Source organism: Balaenoptera musculus, chromosome 1 (assembly GCF_009873245.2).
Source record: "Balaenoptera musculus isolate JJ_BM4_2016_0621 chromosome 1, mBalMus1.pri.v3, whole genome shotgun sequence".
In the NCBI taxonomy this organism is placed as follows: Eukaryota; Metazoa; Chordata; class Mammalia; order Artiodactyla; family Balaenopteridae; genus Balaenoptera; species Balaenoptera musculus.
Window position 1 is genome coordinate 131,262,009 of NC_045785.1, and position 22,783 is coordinate 131,284,791.

Sequence of the window (22,783 nt, forward strand, 5' to 3'; positions counted from 1 at the left end):
TATGGCTTGGAAATTTGGATAATAGGGCTTCAATTTCTTTTCCTCTAAGTGAGAGGCTGGCAAACCATGGTCTGTGGGCCTCCACGCATTTCATAAACAGCTTATGCCCATTTGTTTATATATGATCTGTCTGTGGCTGCTTTTCTGCCACAATGGCAGAGTTGTGTAGTTGTGGCAGAGACCATATGACCTGCAAAGCCTAAAATATTTACTATCTGGCCCTTTATGGAAAAAGTTTGCTGACCTTTGCTCAAAGTTGATCACCCCACGATGGTACTAATACCTATGACTATCTGATAGCCATGATTTTATAAAATAAGTTGGTTTGTCTATATTTAGGGCTTATTTAGGGCCTTATGGGTAACATTTCAAAGGAAAAGACAGAGATAGCTGTCACAGACTGATATTCCCTTTCTGTTTGAATGTGGTCTCAACAGGTCAAAATGTTAGACCCTTGGCCAGATCCAGAGGGACTGAGGAATCTGGTACTTGCTGATAATATAAATCTGGTCAGAGAATGAAGAGAGAACTTCATAAAGTAATTAATCTTTCTACCTACTGTAAACATTAAATTCACAGAAAAGAATCTATATACTTTATGTTGATATGCATAATTCCAAAGAGGTGGGGAAATACGGACCTTAAAAATTATTCATCAGTACATTATACTATAGTTCATGTGTGCTACTTCTTGAAAAGATAAAATTATCTCTTGCCACATTGGACAAAAAGTTTCCCAGCTCAGCTGTGGCTCAATAAACTTTTATTATTTTTTGTTATTTATTTTTATTCAAAAGAATTTGTTTCCCTATCACAAAAATTAGATAACCATACCACCAACAGCAGCAAAGTCCGTAGAGTTACATGGATGGTGGAGAGTTCACTGGGTATTCCCAATGTCCCAAAGGTCATAAAGGAGGAAAAAAAAGGAAAAGAAAAAAATACTCAAAACAAATCCAAAACCCATGATGACTTTGGGGAGAGACATCACATGACAGTTTCTGTCTTCTCTTATTGTCAGCTGCAGATGTACTTCAGCCGGATCAAGTACAATTCAACTTGAGTAAACCCTTCATACCAACTCTAGCACCTAACAGGGAGAAAAAAGAATCAGTATAATAAAATAGTTTTAAAATATAGGAAGAGTTTAATCAGTCTTTATTATATTGTAAATGGAGAACCAAATCAAGTAGACTTTTCCCAACTGCTTTGGCTAAAATCAAAGAATTTGAAGGGATTAGACATTAATCCATTCTTACTTTCAATTCAATAGTCGCATGAACTCTTTCAGATTAGTTATCTCCACAGTCAACAAAAAGAACCTTCAAGATAAACTACATAAAACATATAGATAAATGAACTGACTGATGCATAGCATGAATATAACATTTTTGGAATACTATGTTGGTATCTTTCCACATTCATAAGAAAAAGTTTAAGTATTGCTGTTTAGAATTTTAATCCATTTACTTCTTGCACTGATAAACATTTTATAGTGATCAAGGTATACAGGACCTAAAATCTTGTCTTTTCCTATTGCTTCATTTATTTTCTAGTCAAGCATCTGGATGTCGAGATATTTTGTTAGCTATTAGAGTTAAAGTAGTACCTTATCATATGAAAAAGTTGTGCTAAAACTAAAAATAAGAATTGTACTTCAATAAAGATGTATAAAAAGTAAATTAAATAAAAATAAGAAGAAGCAATGATCAGTTATAAAAAGAGTAGAAGAAACGGCTGAGAAAGGACATCGAACATGCGGACAATTATGAGCACTGTCAAAAAGGATTATGTTAGATGGAGACTGTAATTCTAGGTGGCAAAGAATTAAAGGAGCAACTTATCTTCTGCCGTGCTAAGGCTTGACTTATATCTGTGCTTTCATAATGCTTTTTGTCTTTACATTTGCCAAGCACGCTACTTTACGTAAGAGGTCAATGCTGTTGAACAAAAATCTTAGATTTGTCGCTGAGATCCTGTAAGTATGTATGTAGCTTTGAGCTTTCTGTAGATACATTAGCAATCCCAATTGCCTCAAAGGCCAAACTTGTTGAAGAATACAGTACAGCTTTTTCAATACATGCCTTGCCATGAGAATAAAGTAAAGAAAAACTGAGAGACTATAGAGAGCCACTTAAAACAGAGATTCCAAGATCTTCTACCATCTTGCTTGAGGCTTCCAGAACACAGCCCTGGCTCTCTAATGAAGTTTTCCAAATAGAGAAACTGGCTGCATAAAAAGAAGTATACCATGTAAATTAATTTGACCAGCTAACAGTGCAGTTCTGCTTTGAGTTTGCTCATTTCATCTCTGTAGGACAATGTGTGAGGCTTGGATTTGCTCTCTTGGTTGCTGGGTCATTCTCCACTCAGGATGAGTGGAAGGAAGCCATGGCAAAATTAATGCTAATTGGCAGGAAAATAGATACATATTATTTAAAAAATACATCCTAACACTTCTGTATCAGCAGAGAATATGTGGAAAGAACTGGTACCCACAGAATAAGTGCTAATCAAACCCATGTACTAAAAACCCCCTCCAAAATGGTGTTTTGTTTAAAAGCTCACTGCTTAGTTCAGGATTTATTTATCCAATGTATTGTGCCCAAGTGCTGAATATCCAATGGTATAACTAGATAAAATTTTTACTTCCTTGAACTCCTAACTACAAAGAAAAGTATGTGGAAAACTATATATGAATTTGGGAATGAGACTGTGAGCAAAGAGACATTAAAGTTTTCAGATTACGACAATGGCATAATCACATGATCAATCAATTTTCAACGGAACACTAGAATACCTTTTCTTCCCCTAGCAACTGAGGAAAAATCTCCTTGTCATGGAAGAGAAGGAAGAGAAACATGAGGAAGAGAAGAGTAAAATCAGAGTAAGACATTTTAAAACCTGGTGAATGTCTAAGCATCTGCTGCTGTATCTTGGATCTTGTTCCCTGAACACCCTGTGGGGTAGCTGCACTGGCATGATAGAAGCTCAGCAGTGCTCGCCCCACCGTGAATGCTTAACAGTCTTCGTCTGTTTTTCATCCTGACCGCCTTTCAATCTCTTCAGCACTCGTATAGCCTCTAACAAGTATTATCATCTTCCCCATAGTTGCAAGCTACCTATTCTTTTCCCCTTCAATCAAAGCCATTTCCAAGTAGACAGAGACCCATGATTTGCCATGCTCTCTAAGGCTTAGTACAACTCTGCATTTCCATGTTATAGTCTGTTATAGCCTAAAAATGGAGATGTATAAAATAGCTTACCTTAATTGTACCCTGACTGTTAGCAGCAATCAGCACATTGGACTCCTAGAAAAGAACAAGAACTTTTAGAGTATAGAGAAGGATTTCCTGGAGGGCAGTCCAGGAGAATAATTTAATCTTCATCCTTCTTTCTTCACTTCACCCTAAGACGCCAATACAATCTAAACTGGAAAACCAACTTTAACACGTTTTTAACTACGAATTACAAATACAAAATCCAATATTTTGAAGATTAAGTTTTAATAAAAAAATTAAGTTGGAAGCAGAGTAGGAAACTTTCAAATGTAAAGAAAAATAAAAGAGAAACAGATTGCCACTAGGAGGAAAGCCAAGAGAAACAAAGACTGAAATAAAAATAACTTGAGAAAAACAAAGTACACAATCCTTTCCACAGAAAACTCCCCCTTCATTCACTTTCTCCCATAAGACACCAGTAACTGGCATAAATCTCTATTGCTAGCTATTTGGTATTAGAAAAACAAAATAAAACAGAATGTGAATATTCATCTGGGAGAAAAAAGGCTATCTTTCTTTTTAATTATTCTATCACTCACTATATGCATTTTTAACAACCTTGGTGATTACTTGAAATAGAATGCATGTGGTAACATATTTTTTAAAATATTCTAAGCCTTAAGAAAAAACTATCTCTGGAAGGTAGAAAGGGTGGAAAAAGAAATAGACAAGATTGAGTTTACCAGAGAGAATCTCATTGAGTAGGAAGAGCTAGGACATGCCTTCCACTGGAAACAGAGTCTAATAGGCTCTGAGCTTGGGAGTGTAGACAAGTCTTTTTGCTCTTAAGAGCAGGCGGCCAGAAGGAGGTAAGCAGACTCAAAACTGCAATAGGGGCCATATGGCTGATGGGAAGACCAAGTCCAAATAATAGCTTTCAGAAACAGAGAAAGTGGTCAAACTTCACTGAAGGACAGGATCTGTCTGAATACCCTACAGGTTTCATCAGAAAGTGATGAAGAGAAGAAAGAAAACTCTTGATCTGTATTCTGGGAAAGTTATTTCAGCCAATTTGAGTTAAACCTTAGTTTCTTTGATACAAGGCATCTGTGCTCTACAAACTTCTACATTTCTATCTTTTAACTTTCTTTTTGATTCCTAGTAGAGTCGCTTTTGAAAAATGCTCACCTTGTTGCTACTGGTGAAGAGGAAATAAATAATTTCTTCCACTAACCCCCAAATTTGGGGAATCAGAATATTCCTTGAATGCAGTCAGTGGTGATAGCATCAATGGTCAGTTGTATCAAGAAGGAATAAAGACATATGTTTCTTCTGGAGGTGGGCATGGGAATTGCTGATGATGGAGTTTGGAACACACAACCCCCAAATATGGCACTGTAGCATATTAAATACTTCAAGCCAAAGGAGTTTGAGAAAATGGCAGAAGCGGGAAGGTCACTCTGACCTCCCATATCCCTCACCCTTTTCCCCTAAAACAGGTCATAAAACCCTCATGTGGGAGGTGCCCTCCCTATAACCAGAGTAAAGGAGCATCCTTATCTCCAACGACAAAGGAATGCTAAGAAGAATCCAAATCAACAGGCCTTGCCAAGTTTCCCGCAGCTTACTACTCCTGAGTGCACTTACCTCACACCCCTGAACCTATCACATTGCTACATGACTACCCACTCTTCACAAACACAGCAGAAAATACACAGGTCTATATCCTTGGGTCTTCATTTCCTTATGAAGGCTCCCATGTCATGTAAAACATATTAAATAAACCTGTATGCTTTTCTCCTGTTAATTTGTCTCTGTCAGCATAATCTTCAGACCCAGCCAAGGACCCTAAGAGGGTTAGGGAATACTTTTCTCCCCTACATTGATATTTTCTTAGCTGAGCTTTTCCCTTAAATCAGCACATGTATTCTTGAAAATAGTAACACAGGTAATATAACATTCACTAGTAGAATTAGTTTTAATATCCACTTCAGGGAATTATGGGCTATTACTGGGGCTGAATGTGCATAGAATTAATACTTCCATATTGGGGTGTGTGTGTGTGGTTGGAATAAGGGATATTCCCAAATGCCCCTGATTTAACAACTCTTTTAGTAAACTGAGTTCAGAAAGTGGTTGGAGTGAGTTTGAGGTACCCTTAGGGAATATAATAACTCACTCTGAGCTGCTCCAGAGGTGGAATTTCTATGTCTGCCTCAGAAAACAAAAAGAGGCACTGTGGTGTAATGTGGATTTCTTTCTAGCAAGAACTTTAAACAAGCTGTGTTACATCACAACTGCCACCAGAGAACCCAGGAATGATTCTTCTGTGAGCACCATCCAGAAATGAAGCTACAAACAGATCAATCTAGTTTCTGTTTGAAGAAAGACTCCTGTCTCCAAGAAAGCAACTACCATCATTAGATGCTGCAGTCACCAAGAATTGCTCCCTCTGCTATGGGAACACATAATGTCAGGATAATGAAAAATGTATAAGCCAAAGCTCTCTCTCTCTTTCTGCCATTTTGGTTCTAGTCACCTTTTAATGCAGAAGAAGGCAGAAAAACCTGGTGGAGATGAAGATTCACCCTGAGGGTAAGGGGGAATCCACTTCTGCCAGTTATAGAGATTATGAATGACATAAATTTGTAATTCTTAGTGGAAGAATGTTTGAAAAATGTGATATATTATCATACAGTATGAAAGAGTATGCTCAATACATATTAGAAAAATCTAGTTAGATCACCACATAAGAGGGATTTGAAGTCTGTACAATTACTACACTAAACCCAAGAAGGAAGACATCTGATGACTAGCCAACATAAATAAACGATGTCTTTTTATAACCTGAGGACTATTATGGCATTAAGAGGTGGCCATATTAGGTGCTACCAGAGTTAACTCTAAATACCTTTTCCTGTGGAGACAGATAAATACCTCATTTACAAATAAGCCAACACAGAAAGTGATTGCTCAGTTGGAATCGTCTTTTAGGACTAACATATAAGTGACAGAGTGTCCAAGGAAATTTTAGAAACACTCAAAACTATTCAAATTAACAAACAATGAAAGAAAAATAATAGCTTCACTTCTCAGTATGCCCCTCCCTCCAAAGACCATGAACTTATTAAAAAGGGATTTAGGATTAAACTGTCTTTCAGATAGCTAGATAATAGCTTAAGATAAATGAATTTTTACATGCAACAGAAAAACAAAACCAGGTATTTTACTTTAGCATAGAGGTACAGAAGTGATATGTACAAGGTTATCACTGTAGGTTTTGAGTGATTCTTGTTTGCATTTTGAATGACTAGTAATTCTTAGCTGTAGCTGTACCCTGCCAGAGCCCTAATATAAGTTCTGGTTGAATGGGTTGTTTTTACTTGCTAAATAAAATTAAAATGCTAGCCAGTAATTCTCATTATTTTCTCCCTCTTTCTTGGAAACTGGCAGTTTTGCTGCAAAGCCCTCCTCAAGATTAAGATAATAATGCAACTACTATTTTCTTCTTAAGATAAAGAAATTAAGAAAAGACAATAGACAAATCAGCAGCAAGTTTTTTATAAAAGTAGAAGACACATACATAAACATATACCAACTTGCTTATAAAGCCAGAGATATATGTTAACTTATACTAAAACAAAACTAGCATCCACTGGAACAGTTTCCTCTTTGCCAGCTTGCCTATAAAAGTGTCATTATAGGGCTTCCCTGGTGGCGCAGTGGTTGAGAATCTGCCTGCCAATGCAGGGGACACGGGTTCGAGCTCTGGTCTGGGAAGATCCCACATGCCGTGGAGCTACTAGGCCCGTGAGCCACAACTACTGAGCCTGCGCGTCTGGAGCCTGTGCCCCGCAAAGGGAGAGGCCACGACAGTGAAAGGCCCGCGCACTGCGATGAAGAGTGGCCCCCGCTTGCCGCAACTAGAGAAAGCCCTCGCACAGAAACGAAGACCCAACACAGCCAAAAATAAATAAATTAATTAATTAAATTTAAAAAAAAGTGTCATTATAGCTACTACATTAAAATCCTGAGCAAGTTGAGAATTAACAATTACTCTCTTAGTTTGCAATTGGAGGATTTATTCCTAGAGATAGATAATTGATTTTAAATGTGAAGCAATTTCACTGGATATATGAATATGTAATTTAAAAAGCTTCTATTTCTGGCTGTGATAGAATAAATGGAATGGATTTGCTCTCCTACTTTAAGCAACTAGAAAACTGAACAAAATACATGAGACAGCGCTGGACAACAGGCAGCACTGGACTGTGATCACTGCAAGAGGAGGAACAGAAAAGGTCAGTCCTCTCATCACCCTGGCTTTCTGCCTGGAGGCAACTTCTGGAACACACAGCAAGGGAGGGGGAATCCAAATAGAGCCCAGAGGAATCTGAGCGGACCACAGCAGACTAAGTTGAGGAGACAGAGGTGTAAGCACAGAGTATCTGTAGGGCAGCTGGAATTTGTAGGGCAAAGTACCACAGAAGAGAAAGCTACTTAAAAGTAGAGTTCCAGGAATCTGTACTGGGGTCCCCTTGATTGTACATCAGAATAAACAACTGTGTGTTCATAGGGTGAAACTACACAAAGCCAGACAAATAACAATGAACAGGGAAAGTACAACTACTGAGAATCTACATTATCAAATGCCAGAGTTCACACAGGGTTAGGAGATGTTTGAGTTCTGACCAACCAGAGTGAAGAGAACATTCAGTACCCTCAATGAACATTCAGGGCATTTATCAGAGTCCCCAGAAGGGTCATGCCTTATCAGTAGGGCTAAACTAGCCTTAAGGCAAATGTTTCTCTAGACCAGGGATCAGCAAACTGATCCTGTGGACCAAATCCAGCCCACTGCCTGTATTTTGTATTTCAGTTTTAGTAGAACCCAGCCATGGTCATTAGTTTACAGTTGGCCCTCTGGTTCCACATCTGCAGATTTAGCCAACAGTGGATCAAAAATATTTGGAAAAAAAAAATCTAGACAGTTCCAAAATGCAAGACTTGAATTTGCTATTTCCTGGCAACTATTTACATTTCATTTACAACTATTTACATAGCATTTACATTGTATTAGGTATTATAAATAATTTAGAGATGACTTAAAGTATATAGGAGGATGTGCTAGATTATATGTAAATACTATGTCATTTTATATAAAAGACTTGAGCATCCACAGATTTTGGTATCTGTCAGGGGTCCTTAAACCAATTCCTGTGCATACCAAGGACTGAGGGTATATATTGTCTACAGCTGCTCTTGCACTACAGTAGCAGAACTGAGGAACTGCAGCAAAGACCATATGGCCTGCAAAGTGTAAAATATTTGCAATATTTAATTGCAAGGACTAAAATATTAGTCCTTTAAGAAAAAGTTTTGCTAACTGCTACTTTAGAGTCATCCTAATAAAGTTTAAAAACAAGTGTCAAAAGAATCAAGTTTATCTCCAAAAACTTAACTTTCTGTCAAAACAAACTTCAATACTCTTAAAAAAATTCAACAAAATCTAGACATTCAACAATAAAGCATTCACAATGTGTAGCATTCAAGAGGCAACAAGCATGACCTATAATGAGGAAAAATTCAATGAACAGAAACAGATCTAGAAATGACAAAGACTATAAAAGTAGCAAATGAGGACTTTTAGTGCAAGTATAATTATATTCAAATATTTAAAAGGAAACAATGAACTTAATGAGAAGAGAAATGGAAGACAGAAGTATTTCAGGTGGAATTTCTCCACCTGAAAAGTACAGTATCTGAAATGAAAAATTAATTGGATGGGCATAACAATAGTTAAAACAGTGAAGAATAAAACACCAATAAATGTGACAACACAGAAAAAACAAAAATCCCAACTGAAGCAGAGGGAGAAAAGGCTGGGAAGAAAGAAAGAAAGAAAAGATTAGTATTTGAGTGAACAGTAGGACAATATACAATCTAGTAAATGTGTAATTGGAATCCCAAACAAAGGAGAAGGGGCAGAAAAGGTATATGAAGATATAAGACTAAAAATTTTCCAAATTTGAAAACTGTAAACCCACAATCTAAGAAGCTCAATATTCCAGTGGGAAAAAAGCACAGCACCACGTTAAGACATCACATCATAAACTACTACAAATGAGTGAAAAAGAGAAAATCTTGAAAACTGCCAGAGAAAAAAAGGACACATTATGTAGGGAGATCAGAAGGGGGAGCTCCCACATCCTACGATGATTATAGCAGAGCCCAGCAGGAAAAAGAAAGACTCCCTCTTCTTGCCTGGCAAGAGCTCAGCCAATGAGAGACCATCACAACTCAGCTAAGAAAAAGTCATGGACTCTTTGTTTACTACAGCTCCCCCAACTTCCTCTACCCTTCTATAAAAGAGTTCTCTTCTCCATTTTTGCTGGGAACTTGCATGTGCCTTGCCATGATTGTAGACCCTGAATTGCAATTCTGTGATCCTGTATAAACCCACTTTTGCTGGAGAAATAACTGACGGTCTATTTGTTACAGGTCAACATTTCAGTGGCCCATATGGGGATCCAGACAAGATCCCCCAACAACTCCAAGGCTGGTGAGCAAATAGGTGCAGTACCCACACTGAACCCATTGTCACTAACTGCTTTTCTTGCAGACCTTGGGGTTTGAGGGTAAGTCTTTCTCTTGGATTTGAGCTTGCACCCTCTTTGTGTTTTTGAAGCTCACAAGATTTTATTCAGGATATATTGTAAGGCTTTGTCCTTTCTGGTTAAGTCCCTGTTCCGTAGGTAAGTACTCATTTGGCACTTTGGGCTGATTATTGAAATCATGCTGTCCTGACTGAAACTGCGAGCCTTCAGCCTGTTCCTTTTGGAACAGGGGTGTTTCACTGGAACTGTGCCAGTTAAGCCTTTGGCCTGACTCCTTCAGGACTGGGCTGCTCTAGTGGAACTGTGCTATTAAGCTTTCAGCCTGCCTCCTTCAGAATTAGGCTGTTTCATTAGAGCTGTGCAGTCTTCAGCGTGGCTCCTTCTGTACCAGACTGCTCCCTTAGGACTGGCTGATATTACGTCTGCAGGCTGTTTGGGCTATTTGAGCTGTTTAGGCTGTTTGAAAATTATTCTTTTATTCTAGAGAAAAACTTGGATCCCAGTTACCTAAATATTTTAAGGGTGTCCCCTGCCCTTAGGGAACTCTGGTCAATTTTATATTTAAAAACCAAGGTCCTTCTTCATTCACATTTCTAACTAAATGGACCAACCTAACCAAAGACAATTTAGAACATCAGTGGCCATTATAGGGAACTTTTGAAATCCCTAAATTTACTTTTATAAAAACCAAATGAGGGACTTCCCTGGTGGCAGAGTGGTTAAGAATCCACCTGCCAATGCAGGCGACACAGGTTTGAGCCCTGCTCCGGGAAGATCCCGCATGCTGCGGAGCAACTAAGCCCATGTGCCACAACTACTGAGTCTGTGCTCTAGAGCCCGCGAGCCACAACTACTGAGCCCGTGCTCTAGAGCCCGCGAGACACAACTACTGAGCCCGTGTGCCACAACTACTAAGCCTGCGCTCTAGAGCCTGTGAGCCACAATTACTGAAGCCCGTGCGCCTAGAGCCGGTGCTCCGCAACAAGAGAAGCCACTGCAATGAGAAGCCTGCGCACCACAAGGAACAGTAGCTCCTGCTTGCCGCAACTAGAGAAAGCCCGCGCGCAGCAACGAAGACCCAAAACAGCCATAAATAAATAAATAAATAAATAAATTTATTTATTAAAAAACCCCCCCAAAACAAATGACTCTGACATCTTTTATTTGTTCCATTTCTGATGGTACTAGAGCTGACCCTGGAAACACTGATCATCTGTCACTACTGAATCAGCTACCACCCTCCTTATGGGCAAAATCTCTAACTAATATTGGCAAAATTCACAGTGCACCTCCCATCAAGGTTCAAACAGATTCCTCAAAACCTCTTCTCCAAATTAACCGATATCTTTTAAGTAATAAAGCAGCTCTTCAAGGCATAAAATCCCTGATAGATTACAAGGCTCAAGGTCTCATTATCCCTTGTACTAGTTTCTGTAATACTCCCATTTTACTGGTGAGAAAACCTAAGGGCAGAGGGTGGGGTTTTGTCTAGGACTTTTCAGTGATAAACAATGTTGTTATCCCTCCATGCTCTGTTGTTCCGAACTCTCATATGTTACTAACATCTATTCCCACTGGAAGCAAATTCTTTACTGTAACAGATTTATATAATGCATTCTTTAGTATTCCAGTTGAAGCTAGCCGATACCATTTTGCCTTTACTTGGGAAGAAAAACAACTCACCTGGGCAGTAATGCTTGCTCAAGGTTTTACTGAATGTCCTTACTTCTCACAAATCCTGAAGGCTGATCTGCATGATATAAAGTTCCCTAGAGGTTCTACTTTGTTGCAATATATGGATGATTTGCTTCTTTACTCTCCTTCTCAAGCCTCCTCACAAGATAGCATCCACTTGCAAAAGCTTTTAGCATTAAAGGGACATAAGGCTGCCAAGGAAAAATTGCAGCTTGCCCAGATGATGACTCAATATTTAGGGTATCTAATATTAGAACAAGGGCTACACCTAGATCCAGAAGGTTTCATGGTGTCCTAAGTTTATCAAAACCCCAAACTCAGTCTAGTTGGTTACTGCCAAAGCTGGATTTCAAATTTCTCTCTTATGGCCAAACCTCTATATGTTTTACTTGACAACAGCAACAACCCTGAACCAACTTTATGGGAAAAACCGGATGACATAGCCTTTAAAGGCCTTAAAGGAGAGTTTGATGAACCTACCTACCCTTGGGCATCCCAATTACCAGATTCTCTTTTTCCTTTTTGTTTGTGAAAAGGAAGGAAATGGGGCTTCCCTGGTGGCACAGTGGTTAAGAATCCACCTGCCAACGCAGGGGACATGCGTTCGAGCCCTGGTCCAGGAAGATTCCCACATGCCACGGAGCAACGAAGCCTGTGCGCCACAACTACTGAGCCTGCGCTCTAGAGCCTCCGAGCCACAACTACTGAGCCCGAGTGCCACAACTACTGAAGCCTGTGCGCCTAGAGCCCGTGCTCCACAGCAAGAGAAGCCACCGCAATGAGAAGCCCGTGCACCGCAATGAAGAGCAGCCCCCGCTCGCTGCAACTAGAGAAAGCCCGCGTGCAGCCATGAAGACCCAACACAGCCAAAAATAAATAAATAAAATAATTAAAAAAAAAAAAAAAAGGAAATGTCCCTGGGGTACTCACTCCATAACACAGGGACCACCATCAACCCAGAGGGTATTATAGGCAGCAACTGGACCCTGTGGCATGGGGATAACTTCTTTGCCTTATAGCCATTATGGCCACCAAAAAAATCATCGTGGGATCCCCTTTAATGAGGTATGCTGTCTTTAAAGGAACCAAGAGCAGTGAAACCCCTGTCATGGTCCAAAGGGACATTTCTCCAAATGATAACTTAGAAAAATTGGCTAGAGAAGTCCAACAATTGACCTCAGAGAAGGAAAAATAAGATTGGAAATTAAACAGTTATTAGTTTAATAAAAAGAGAAACCTCTGGTTTGGACCAGGTAACAATCCAGTCCTATTGGAGACTCTAAAATTCCCACTCCAAACCACTGTACATGCATTAAACTATTGGTTTATTGATAAAATAATAGCATTCATGAATCAATATTGGTGGGGAAAACATTAAAAAGGCCTCATAAAGTGCCTACTTCACTTGTTCCACTTGTCTAAAATACAACACAGGGTAGCCTGTTCATTCTGCTCCCACACATTCCAGACTACCTAATGGACCATTCAAGGTCTGGCAAGTGGATTTCATACAACTTTCTTTGTCTTGTGGAAATAAATATATTTTAGTCATGGCCTGTATGTTTTCACACTGGATGGAAGCCTTTTCTTACAGACAGGCTACTGCCTCTTTTGTGGCTAAAGTGCTCTTGGAAAAGATTATCCCTACCTGGGAACTCCTCTTGAACTTCATAATGATCAAGGAATCCATTACACTGGTTAGGTATTTCAACAAGTCTGCACTGTTTGGCTGGATTGACAACACTTTCACTACACTTACCACTGTTAATCCTCTGGTTTAGTCGAATGCACTAATGGCATTACTAAGACTAAACTGGAAAAATTCATAAAGGCCCTCCAAATTCCTTAGCCAAAAGCACTGCCATTGGTCTTCCTAAATCTTAGATCCACCCCCTTTTGGAACTCAAAAACTCTCACCCTTTGAGATAGTCATAGGATGCTCAATGCCCTTGGCTCCTGCTTCTTTACCCAAAACTGATAAATGGAAAGATACTCAATTGTTTCTATTAAAAGTAACCATGTTTTAGTACAACAATCTTTTCACAATGTACTCCCAGAAGATGAAGACCTTAAGCATTCACACTTTGCAACATAGAGATTTCATCTATTGGAAAAGATACCTCCCAGAAAGACTCTCTTCAACCTTGCTGGAAAGTCCCCTATCAGGTACTGCTAAACAACCCTTGTGCTTCCAAACTCCAGGGAATAGACTCTTGATTCACATGACACACCAAAAAAAAAAAAAAGTACCAAACCCTAACTGGACCTGTATATCATCTGGTGACCTGAAAGTAAAGACTTCCCAGAATTGAAGCAGATGATATCTGATGAAACAGCTTTCCCAAGATATCTGGACCACGCCTGTTGGAAATTTGTCTAAACAACCTTTGATGATGACATAACACTTCAGATGATCTCCAATGTCTATGATCTTGATAGCATATGGTCTTTTTTTTTCCATTAAATTATTATATAATTTAGAGAGTAAATATGGTCTATTTTTGCTTCTTTCCAATAGAATACATTTGATCACAATTTTTTTTTTTATACAGCAGGTTCTTATTAGTCATCAATTTTATACACATCAGTGTATACATGTCAATCCCAATCGTGCAATTCATCACACCACCACCCCCACCTCCCCACAGATTTCTCCCCTTGGTGTCCATACGTTTGTTCTCTACATCTGTGTCTCAATTTCTGCCCTGAAAACCGGTTCATCTGTACCATTTTTCTAGGTTCCACATGCATGCTTTAATACAAGATATTTGTTTTTCTCTTTCTGACTTACTTCACTCTGTATGACAGTCTCTAGATCCATCCACGTCTCAAATGATGCAATTTCGTTCCTTTTTATGGCTGAGTAATATTCCATTGTATATATGTACCACTTCTTCTTTATCCATTCATCTGTCGATGAACAGTTCGGTTGCTTCAATGACCTGGCTATTGTAAATAGTGTTGCAATGAACATTGGGGTGCATGTGTCTTTTTAAATTATGGTTTTCTCTGGGTATATGCCCAGTAGTGGGATTGCTGGATCATATGGTAATTCTATTTTTAGTTCCTTAAGGAACCTCCATACAGTTCTCCATAGTGGCTGTATCAGTTTACATTCCCACCAACAGTGAAAGAGGGTTCCCTTTTCTCCACACCCTCTCCAGCACTTGTTGTTTGTAGATTTTCTGATGAAGCCCATTCTAACTGGTGTGAGGTGATACCTCACTGTAGTTTTGATTTGCATTTCTCTAATAATTCGTGATGTTGAGCAGCTTTTTATATGCTTCTTGGACATCTGTATGTCTTCTTTGGAGAAATGTCTATTTAGGTCTTCTGCCCATTTTTGGATTGGGTTGTTTGTTTTTTTAATATCAAGCTGCATGAGCTGTTTATATATTTTGGAGATTAATCCTTTGTCCGTGGATTTGTTTGCAAATATTTTCTCCCATTCTGAGGGTTGTCTTTTCGTCTTGTTTATGGTTTCCTTTGCTGTGCAAAAGCTTTGAAGTTTCATTAGGTCCCATTTGTTTATTTTTGGTTTTATTTCCATTACTCTAGGAGGTGGATCAAAAAAGATCTTGCTGTGATTTATGTCAAAGAGTGTTCTTCCTATGTTTTCCTCTAAGAGTTTTATAGTGTCCGGTCTTACATTTAGGTCTCGAATGCATTTTGAGTTTCTTTTTGTGTATGGTGTTACGGAGTGTTCTAATTTCATTCTTTTTCATGTAGCTGTCCAGTTTTCCCAGCACCACTTATTGAAGAAGATGTCTTTTCTCCATTGTATATCCTTGCCTCGTTTGTCATAGATTAGTGGACCATAGGTGCGTGGGTTTATCTCTGGGCTTTCTATCTTGTTCCATTGATCTATGTTTCTGTTTTTGTGCCAGTACCATATTGTCTTGATTACTGTAGCTTTGTAGTATAGTCTGAAGTCAGGGAGTCTGATTCCTCCAGCTCCGTTTTTTTCCCTCAAGACTGCTTTGGCTATTCGGGGTCTTTTGTGTCTCCATACAAATTTTAAGATGATTTGTTCTAGCTCTGTAAAAAATGCCATTGGTAATTTGATAGGGATTGCATTGAATCTGTAGATTGCTTTGGGTAGTATAGTCATTTTCACAATATTGATTCTTCCAATCCAAGAACATGGTATTTCTCTCCATCTGTTGGTATCATCTTTAATCTCTTTCATCAGTGTCTTATAGTTTTCTGCATACAGGTCTTTTGTCTCCCTAGGTAGGTTTATTCCTAGGTATTTTATTCTTTTTGTTGCAATGGAAAATGGGAGTGTTTCCTTAATTTCTCTTTCAGATATTTCATCATCAGTGTATAGGAGTGCAAGAGATTTCTGTGCATTAATTTTGTATCCTGTAACTTTACCAAATTCATTGATTAGCTCTACTAGCTTTCTGGTGGCATCTTTAGGATTCTCTATGTATAGTATCATGTCATCTGCAAACAGTGACAGTTTTACTTCTTCTTTTCCAATCTGTATTCTTTTTATTTCTTTTTCTTCTCTGATTGCCGTGGCTAGGACTTCCATAACTATGTTGAATAACAGCGGTGAGACTGGACATCCTTGTCTTGTTCCTGATCTTAGAGGAAATGTTTTCAGTTTTTCACCATTGAGAATGATGTTTGTTGTGGGTTTGTCGTATATGGCCTTTATTATATTGAGGTAGGTTCCCTCTATGCCCACTTTCTGGAGAGTTTTTATCATAAATGGGTGTTGAATTTTTTCAAAAGCTTTTTCTGCATCTACTGAGATGATCACATGGTTTTTATTCTTCAATTTGTTAACATGGTGTATCACACTGATTGATTTGCATATATTGAAGAATCCTTGCATCCCTTCGATAAATCCCACTTGATCATGGTGTATGATCCTTTTAATGCGTTGTTGGATTCTGTTTGCTAGTATTTTGTTGAGGATTTTTGCATCTATATTCATCAGTGATATTGGTCTGTAATTTTCTTTTTTTGTAGTATCTTTGTCTGGTTTTGGTATCAGGGTGATGGTGGCCTCATAGAATGAGTTTGGGAGTGTTCCTTCCTCCACAATTTTTTGGAAGAGTTTGAGAAGGATGGTTTTAGCTCTTCTCTAAATGTTTGATAGAATTCACCTGTGAAGCCATCTGGTCCTGGGCTTTTGTTTGTTGGAAGGTTTTTAATCACAGTTTCAATTTCATTACTTGTGATTGGTCTGCTCATATTTTCTATTTCTTCCTGGTACAGTCTTGGAAGGTTATACCTTTCTAAAAATTTGTCCATTTCTTCCAGGTTGTCCATTTTATTGGCATAGAGTTGCTTGTAGTAGTCTCTTAGGATGCTTTGTATTTCTGCGGTGTCTGTTGTAACTTCTCCTTTTTCATTGCTAATTTATGGATTTGAGTCCTCTCCCTCTTTTTCTTGATGAGTCTGGCTAATGGTTTATCAATTTTGTTTATCTTCTCAAAGTACCAGCTTTTAGGGTTATTCATCTTTGCTAGTGTTTTCTTTGTTTCTATTTCATTTATTTCTGCTCTCATCTTTATGGTTTCCTTCCTTCTACTAACTTTGGGTTTTGTTTGTTCTTCTTTCTCTAGTTCCTTTAGGTGAAAGTTTATTTATTTGAGATTTTTCTTGTTTCTTGAGGTAGGCTTGTATAGCTATAAACTTCCATCTTAGAACTGCTTTTGCTACATCCCATAGGTTTTGGATCATCGTGTTTTCATTGTCATCTGTCTCTAGGTATTTTCTGATTTCCTCTTTGATTTCTTCAGTGATCTCTTGGTATTTTAGTAACGTGTTGTTTAGCCTCCATGTGTTTGTGTTTTTTACGTTTTTTCCCTTGTAATTGATTTCTAATCTCATAGAGCTGTGGCCAGACAAGATGGTTGATATGATTTCAATGTTCTTAAATTTACTGAGGCTTGATTTATGACCCAGGATGTGATCTATCCTGAAGAATGTTCCGTGCGCACTTGAGAAGAAAGTGTAATCTGCTGCTTTTGGATGGAATGTCCTATAAATATCAATTAAATCTAACTGGTCTATTGTGTCATTTAAACCTTCTGTTTCCTTATTTATTTTCATTTTGGATGATCTGTCCATTGGTGTAAGCGGGGTGTTAAAGTCCCCCACTATTATTGTTTTACTGTCGATTTCCTCTTTTACAGCTGTTAGCAGTTGCCTTATGTATTGTGGTGCTCCTATGCTGGGTGCATATATATTTATAATTGTTATATCTTTTTCTTGGATTGATCCCTTGATCATTATGTAGTGTCCTTCCTTGTGTCTTGTAACATTCTTTTTTTTAAAGTCTATTTTATGTGATATGAGTATTGCTACCCCAGCTTTCTTTTGATTTCCATGTGCATGGAATATCTTTTTCCATCCCCTCACGTTCAGCCTGTATGTGTCCCTAGGTCTGAAGTGGGTCGCTTGTAGACAGCATATATATGGGTCTTGTTTTTGTATCCATTCAGCAAGCCTTTGTCTTTTTGTTGGAGCATTTAATCCATTCATGTTTAAGGTAATTATCGATATGTATGTTCCTATGACCATTTTCTTAATTGTTTTGGGTTTGTTTTTGTAGGTCCTTTTCTTCTCTTGTGTTTCCCACTTAGAGAAGTTCCTTTAGCATTTGTTGTAGAGCTGGTTTGGTGATGGTGAATTCTCTTAGCTTTTGCTTGTCTGTACAGCTTTTGATTTCTCCATCGAATCTGAATGAGATCCTTGCCAGGTAGAGTAATCTTGGATGTAGGTTCTTCCCTTTCATCACTTTAAGTATATCATGCCACTCCTTTCTGGCTTGTAGAGTTTCTGCTGAGAAATCAGCTGTTAACCTTACGGGAGTTCCCTTGTATGTTATTTGTCGTTTTTCCCTTGCTGCTTTCAACAATTTTTCTTTGTCTTTAATTTTTGCCAATTTGATTACTATGTGTCTCGGCGTGTTTCTCCTTGGGTTTATCCTGCCTGGGACTCTCTGCGCTTCCTGGACTTGGGTGGCTATTTCCTTTCCCATATTTGGGAAGTTTTCGACTATAATCTCTTCAAATATTTTCTCGGGTCCTTTCTCTCTCTCTTCTCCTTCTGGGACCCCTATAATTCAAATGTTGTTGCATTCAATGTTGTCCCAGAGGTCTCTTAGGCTGTCTTCATTTCTTTTCCTTCTTTTTTCTTTATTCTGTTCTGCAGCAGTGAATTCCACCATTCTGTCTTGTAGGTCACTTATCCGTTCTTCTGCCTCAGTTATTCTGCTATTGATTCCTTCTAGTGTAGTTTTCATTTCAGTTATTGTATTGTTCATCTCCGTTTGTTCTTTAATTCTTCTAGGTCTTTGTTAAACATTGCTTGCATCTTCTTGATCTTTGCCTCCATTCTCTTTCCAAGGTCCTGGATCATCTTCACTATCATTATTCTGAATTCTTTTTCTGGAAGGTTGCCTATCTCCACTTCATTTAGTTGTTTCTCTGGGGTTTTATCTTGTTCCTTCATCTGGTACATAGCCCTCTGCCTTTTCATCTTGTCTATCTTTCTGTGAATGTGGTTTTTGTTCCACAGGCTGCAGGACTCTAGTTCTTCTTGCTTCTGCTGTCTGTCCTCTGGTGGATGAGGCTATCTAAGGGGCTTTTGCAGGTTTCCTGATGGGAGGGACTGGTCACCATATAGTCTTTACATAAAAAGTGCGTAAGAGGTCTCCCTCCTATCTCTCCTTGTTACTGAAATGTGACCTCAATAGATTTCCAATCTCTGCACTTTCCCTCTGATGTGAGACACTACAACCAGGAAAAGTCTTTCCTGGCATTGAGGGGAAAAAACTTCTGAAACTGGAAAACCTGATTCATGTTCAGCAATGCTTTCACAGAAAGATCTTGATCAAAAGGGGGAAATGTAAAAGACTTAAATAGAAACCTCAATTAAAATAGAGTTGGAAGACCAGAAGGGGCAGCTCTCACACCCTATGACGAGAGCAGAGCCCAAGAGGAAGAAGAAAGATTCTTTCTTGTTGCCTGCCAACAGTTCAGCCAATGAGAGACAGTCACAACTCAGCCAATAAAAGGACAAGGACTCTTTGTTTACTATAGCCCTCACAACTTCCTTTTCCCCTCTATAAAGAGTTCTCCTCTCCATTTTGTTGGGGACTTGCACGTGACTCACCATAGTTGCAAACTCTGAATTGCAATTCTTTGATGATCCTGAATAAACCCATTTTTGCTACAGAAATAACTGGCAATCTGTTTTAGGTCAACAATTACATATAGAGGAACAAGATCACCAATTTGTCAGCAGAAGCAATGCTAGCCAATACAATATATCTTTTTAAGATGATGAAAGAAAAAACCTGTCAACCTAGAAATATTATCTAAAAATAAAGATATTTTGAGACAAACTAAAGCTGAGATAGCAGCAGATATGCACTGTAAGAACTGTTAAAGGAAGTTCTTATAACACATGAAAACTCAGATTTAAACAAAATGATGAAGAGTGCTGGAAATGATCAATATGTGGGTAAATATAAAAGATGTTTGCTTATTTGTCTTTTAATTTTCTTAACAGATAATTGCCTATTTAAAGCATAAATAATAACAATGCATTATGTTATGTTATAATAAACAGAAGTAACATATAGGACAGCAAAAGTACACAGGATAGAAGGGGAAAATAGATGTATATTGGAAGGTTCTTCCGTAATATAAAGTGGTATAATCTGATGACAGACTGTGATAAGTTAAACATGAATATTATAAACCTTAGAGAAACCACTAGAAAAGTAAAAGAAACAGTATAGCTAATAAGCTATTAAAGGAGATAAAATGAATTATAAATACTCAATTAAAAAAAAGAAAATGAGGAATACGGGGACAAAGAACAGATAGGACAAATAGACAACAAATAGCAAGATGGCAGACAAATACCCAACAAGTAAATGTAGATGGTCTAAATACTACAATTAAAAGGCAGAGATGATAAGACTTGATAAAAGAGCAAGAGCAACTCTACGCTGTCTGTAAGAAACACACTTTAAATTAAAAAAAAAGATTTTTAAAATGAGAAGATACACCATGCAAACATTAATCATAAGAAAGCTGTGATGGCTCTACTACTATCTGAAAAAGTAGACTTCTGACCTAAATAGACATTTCTCCAAAGAAGATATACAGACTGCCAACAAACACATGAAAGGATGCTCAACATCGCTAATCATTAGAGAAATGCAAATCAAAACTACAATGAGGTATCACCTCACACCAGTCATAAGGGCCATCATCAAAAAATCTACAAACGATAAATGCTGGAGAGGGTGTAGAGAAAAGGGAACCCTCTGGCACTGTTGGTGGGAATGTAAATTGATACAGCCACTATGGACAACAGTATGGAGGTTCCTTAAAAAACTAAAAATAGAACTACCATATGACCCAGCAATCCCACTACTGGGCATATACCCTGAGAAAACCATAGTTCAAAAAGAGTCATGTACCACAATGTTCACTGAAGCTCTATTTACAATAGCCAGGATATGGAAGCAACCTAAGTGTCCATGGACAGATGAATGGATTAAGAAGATGTGGCACATATGGATGTGGCACATACAATGGAATATTATTCAGCCATAAAAAGAAACGAAATTGAGTTATTTGTAGTGAGGTGGATGGACCTAGAGTCTGTCATACAGAGTGAAGTAAGTCAGAAAGAGAAAAACAAATACCATATGCTAACACATATATATGGACTCTAAAAAAAGAAAAAAATGGTTCTAGAGAACCTAGGGGCAGGACAGGAATAAAGATGCAGACATAGAGAATGGACTTGAGGACATGGGGAGGGGGAAGGGTAAGCTGGGACGAAGTGAGAGAGTGGCATGGACATATATACACTACCAAATGTAAAGGTAGCTAGTGGGAAGTAGCTGCAGAGCACAGGGAGATCAGCTCGGTGCTTTGTGACCACCTAGAAGGGTGGGATAGGGAGGATGGGAGGGAGACACAAGAGGGGGGAGATATGGGGATATATGTATATGTATAGCTGATTCACTTTGTTATAAAGCAGAAACTAACACACCATTGTAAAGCAATTATACCCCAATAAAAATTTTAAAAAATAATAAATAAATGAACTAATACTTGATAAATTAAAAAAAAAAAAAGAAAATGAAAAAGAAAAAGTAGATTTCTGGGAATTCCCTGGCAGTCCAGTGGTTAGGACTTGGAGCTTTCACTGCTGTGGCCCAGCTTCAATCCCTGGTCGCGGAACTAAGATCCCACGAGCTGTGTGGTGCACCCAAAAAAAAAAAAAAAAGAAAAAAGAAAAAGTAGACTTCAGGACAAGGAACATAACCAGGAATAAGAGTAATATTTTATAATTAAATAAGGGTCAATTTTTTAAAAAATCCTAAATGCGTATATATGTAAAACAGAGCTTCAAGATACACAAAGCAAAAACTGACAGAACTGAATTGGAACAGATAACTCCACACTTGTGTTTGCAGATTTCAACACTCTTCTGTCAATAGTTCAAAGAATAAGTAGAGAGAAAGTCAAAAAAGATATAAAAGATGAAAAATAGTATCAGAAACAAATTGAACAAATTAATATTTACATAAAATCTTAAATGGCAAAAATATGCATTCTTTTCAAGTGCCTGTAAACTATTTACCAAGACAAACTATGTGCCAGACCATTAAACAAATCTCAGTACATTTAAAAGAATGAAACTATACAAGTGTGGTCTCTGACCAAACAGACCTAGAGTAGAAATCAATAACAAGAGACACCTGGCACAAATCTCCAAATACTTGGAGATTTAAAAACACATTCTTAAGTAACTCAGGGCTCAAAAAAGAAATCACAAGGAAATGAGAAACAGTATTGAACTAAAAGATATTGAAAACACAATATATTAAAACTTATGTAATACAGCTACAACAGTGCTTAGATAGAAAATTATATCTCTTAATGTCTATATTAGTAAAGCAGAAAGTTTAACATTAATAATGTAATAACTTGCAGCTTAACTTATGAAGCTAGGGAAAAAGCAAATTACAGAAAACACAAGTATAAATACGGTAGTAATAAAAAGCAGAAACCAATAAAATAAAAAGACAAAAATAGGTAAAAAATTATTAAAACCAAAAGCTAGTTCTTGAAATAAAGTTGATAAATCTCTACAAAAAGAGAGAGAAAATGTAAGGTAACGATATCAGGAATGAGGGTATATCACTAGACATCCTACAGATGTTAAAAAAGATAGAGAATAAATAGAAACAACTTT

At 37.9% G+C, this 22,783-nt stretch overlaps 1 protein-coding gene and 1 long non-coding RNA gene across 5 annotated transcripts in view; one reads left to right on the plus strand and one right to left on the minus strand.

The window, feature by feature from the left end:
* Nucleotides 1–746: 746 nt before the first annotated feature.
* Nucleotides 747–22,783, minus strand: part of COP1 (COP1 E3 ubiquitin ligase) — a 269,081-nt gene continuing 247,044 nt past the window's right edge. For all 4 annotated transcript variants that reach the window (XM_036847837.1, XM_036847827.1, XM_036847847.1 and 1 more), the window contains 2 exons: nt 3,267–3,311; nt 747–1,090 (listed from right to left, as the gene is read on the minus strand). In XM_036847837.1, coding sequence (XP_036703732.1) covers nt 1,073–1,090; nt 3,267–3,311 — 63 coding nt within the window. In that variant the 3' untranslated portion in view covers nt 747–1,072. The remainder of the gene's footprint in view (nt 1,091–3,266; nt 3,312–22,783) is intronic.
* On the plus strand, nt 3,318–8,811 carry LOC118892850. Its single transcript, XR_005019354.1, has 2 exons — nt 3,318–6,913; nt 7,225–8,811. It is a non-coding gene; the product is annotated as an uncharacterized LOC118892850 (long non-coding RNA).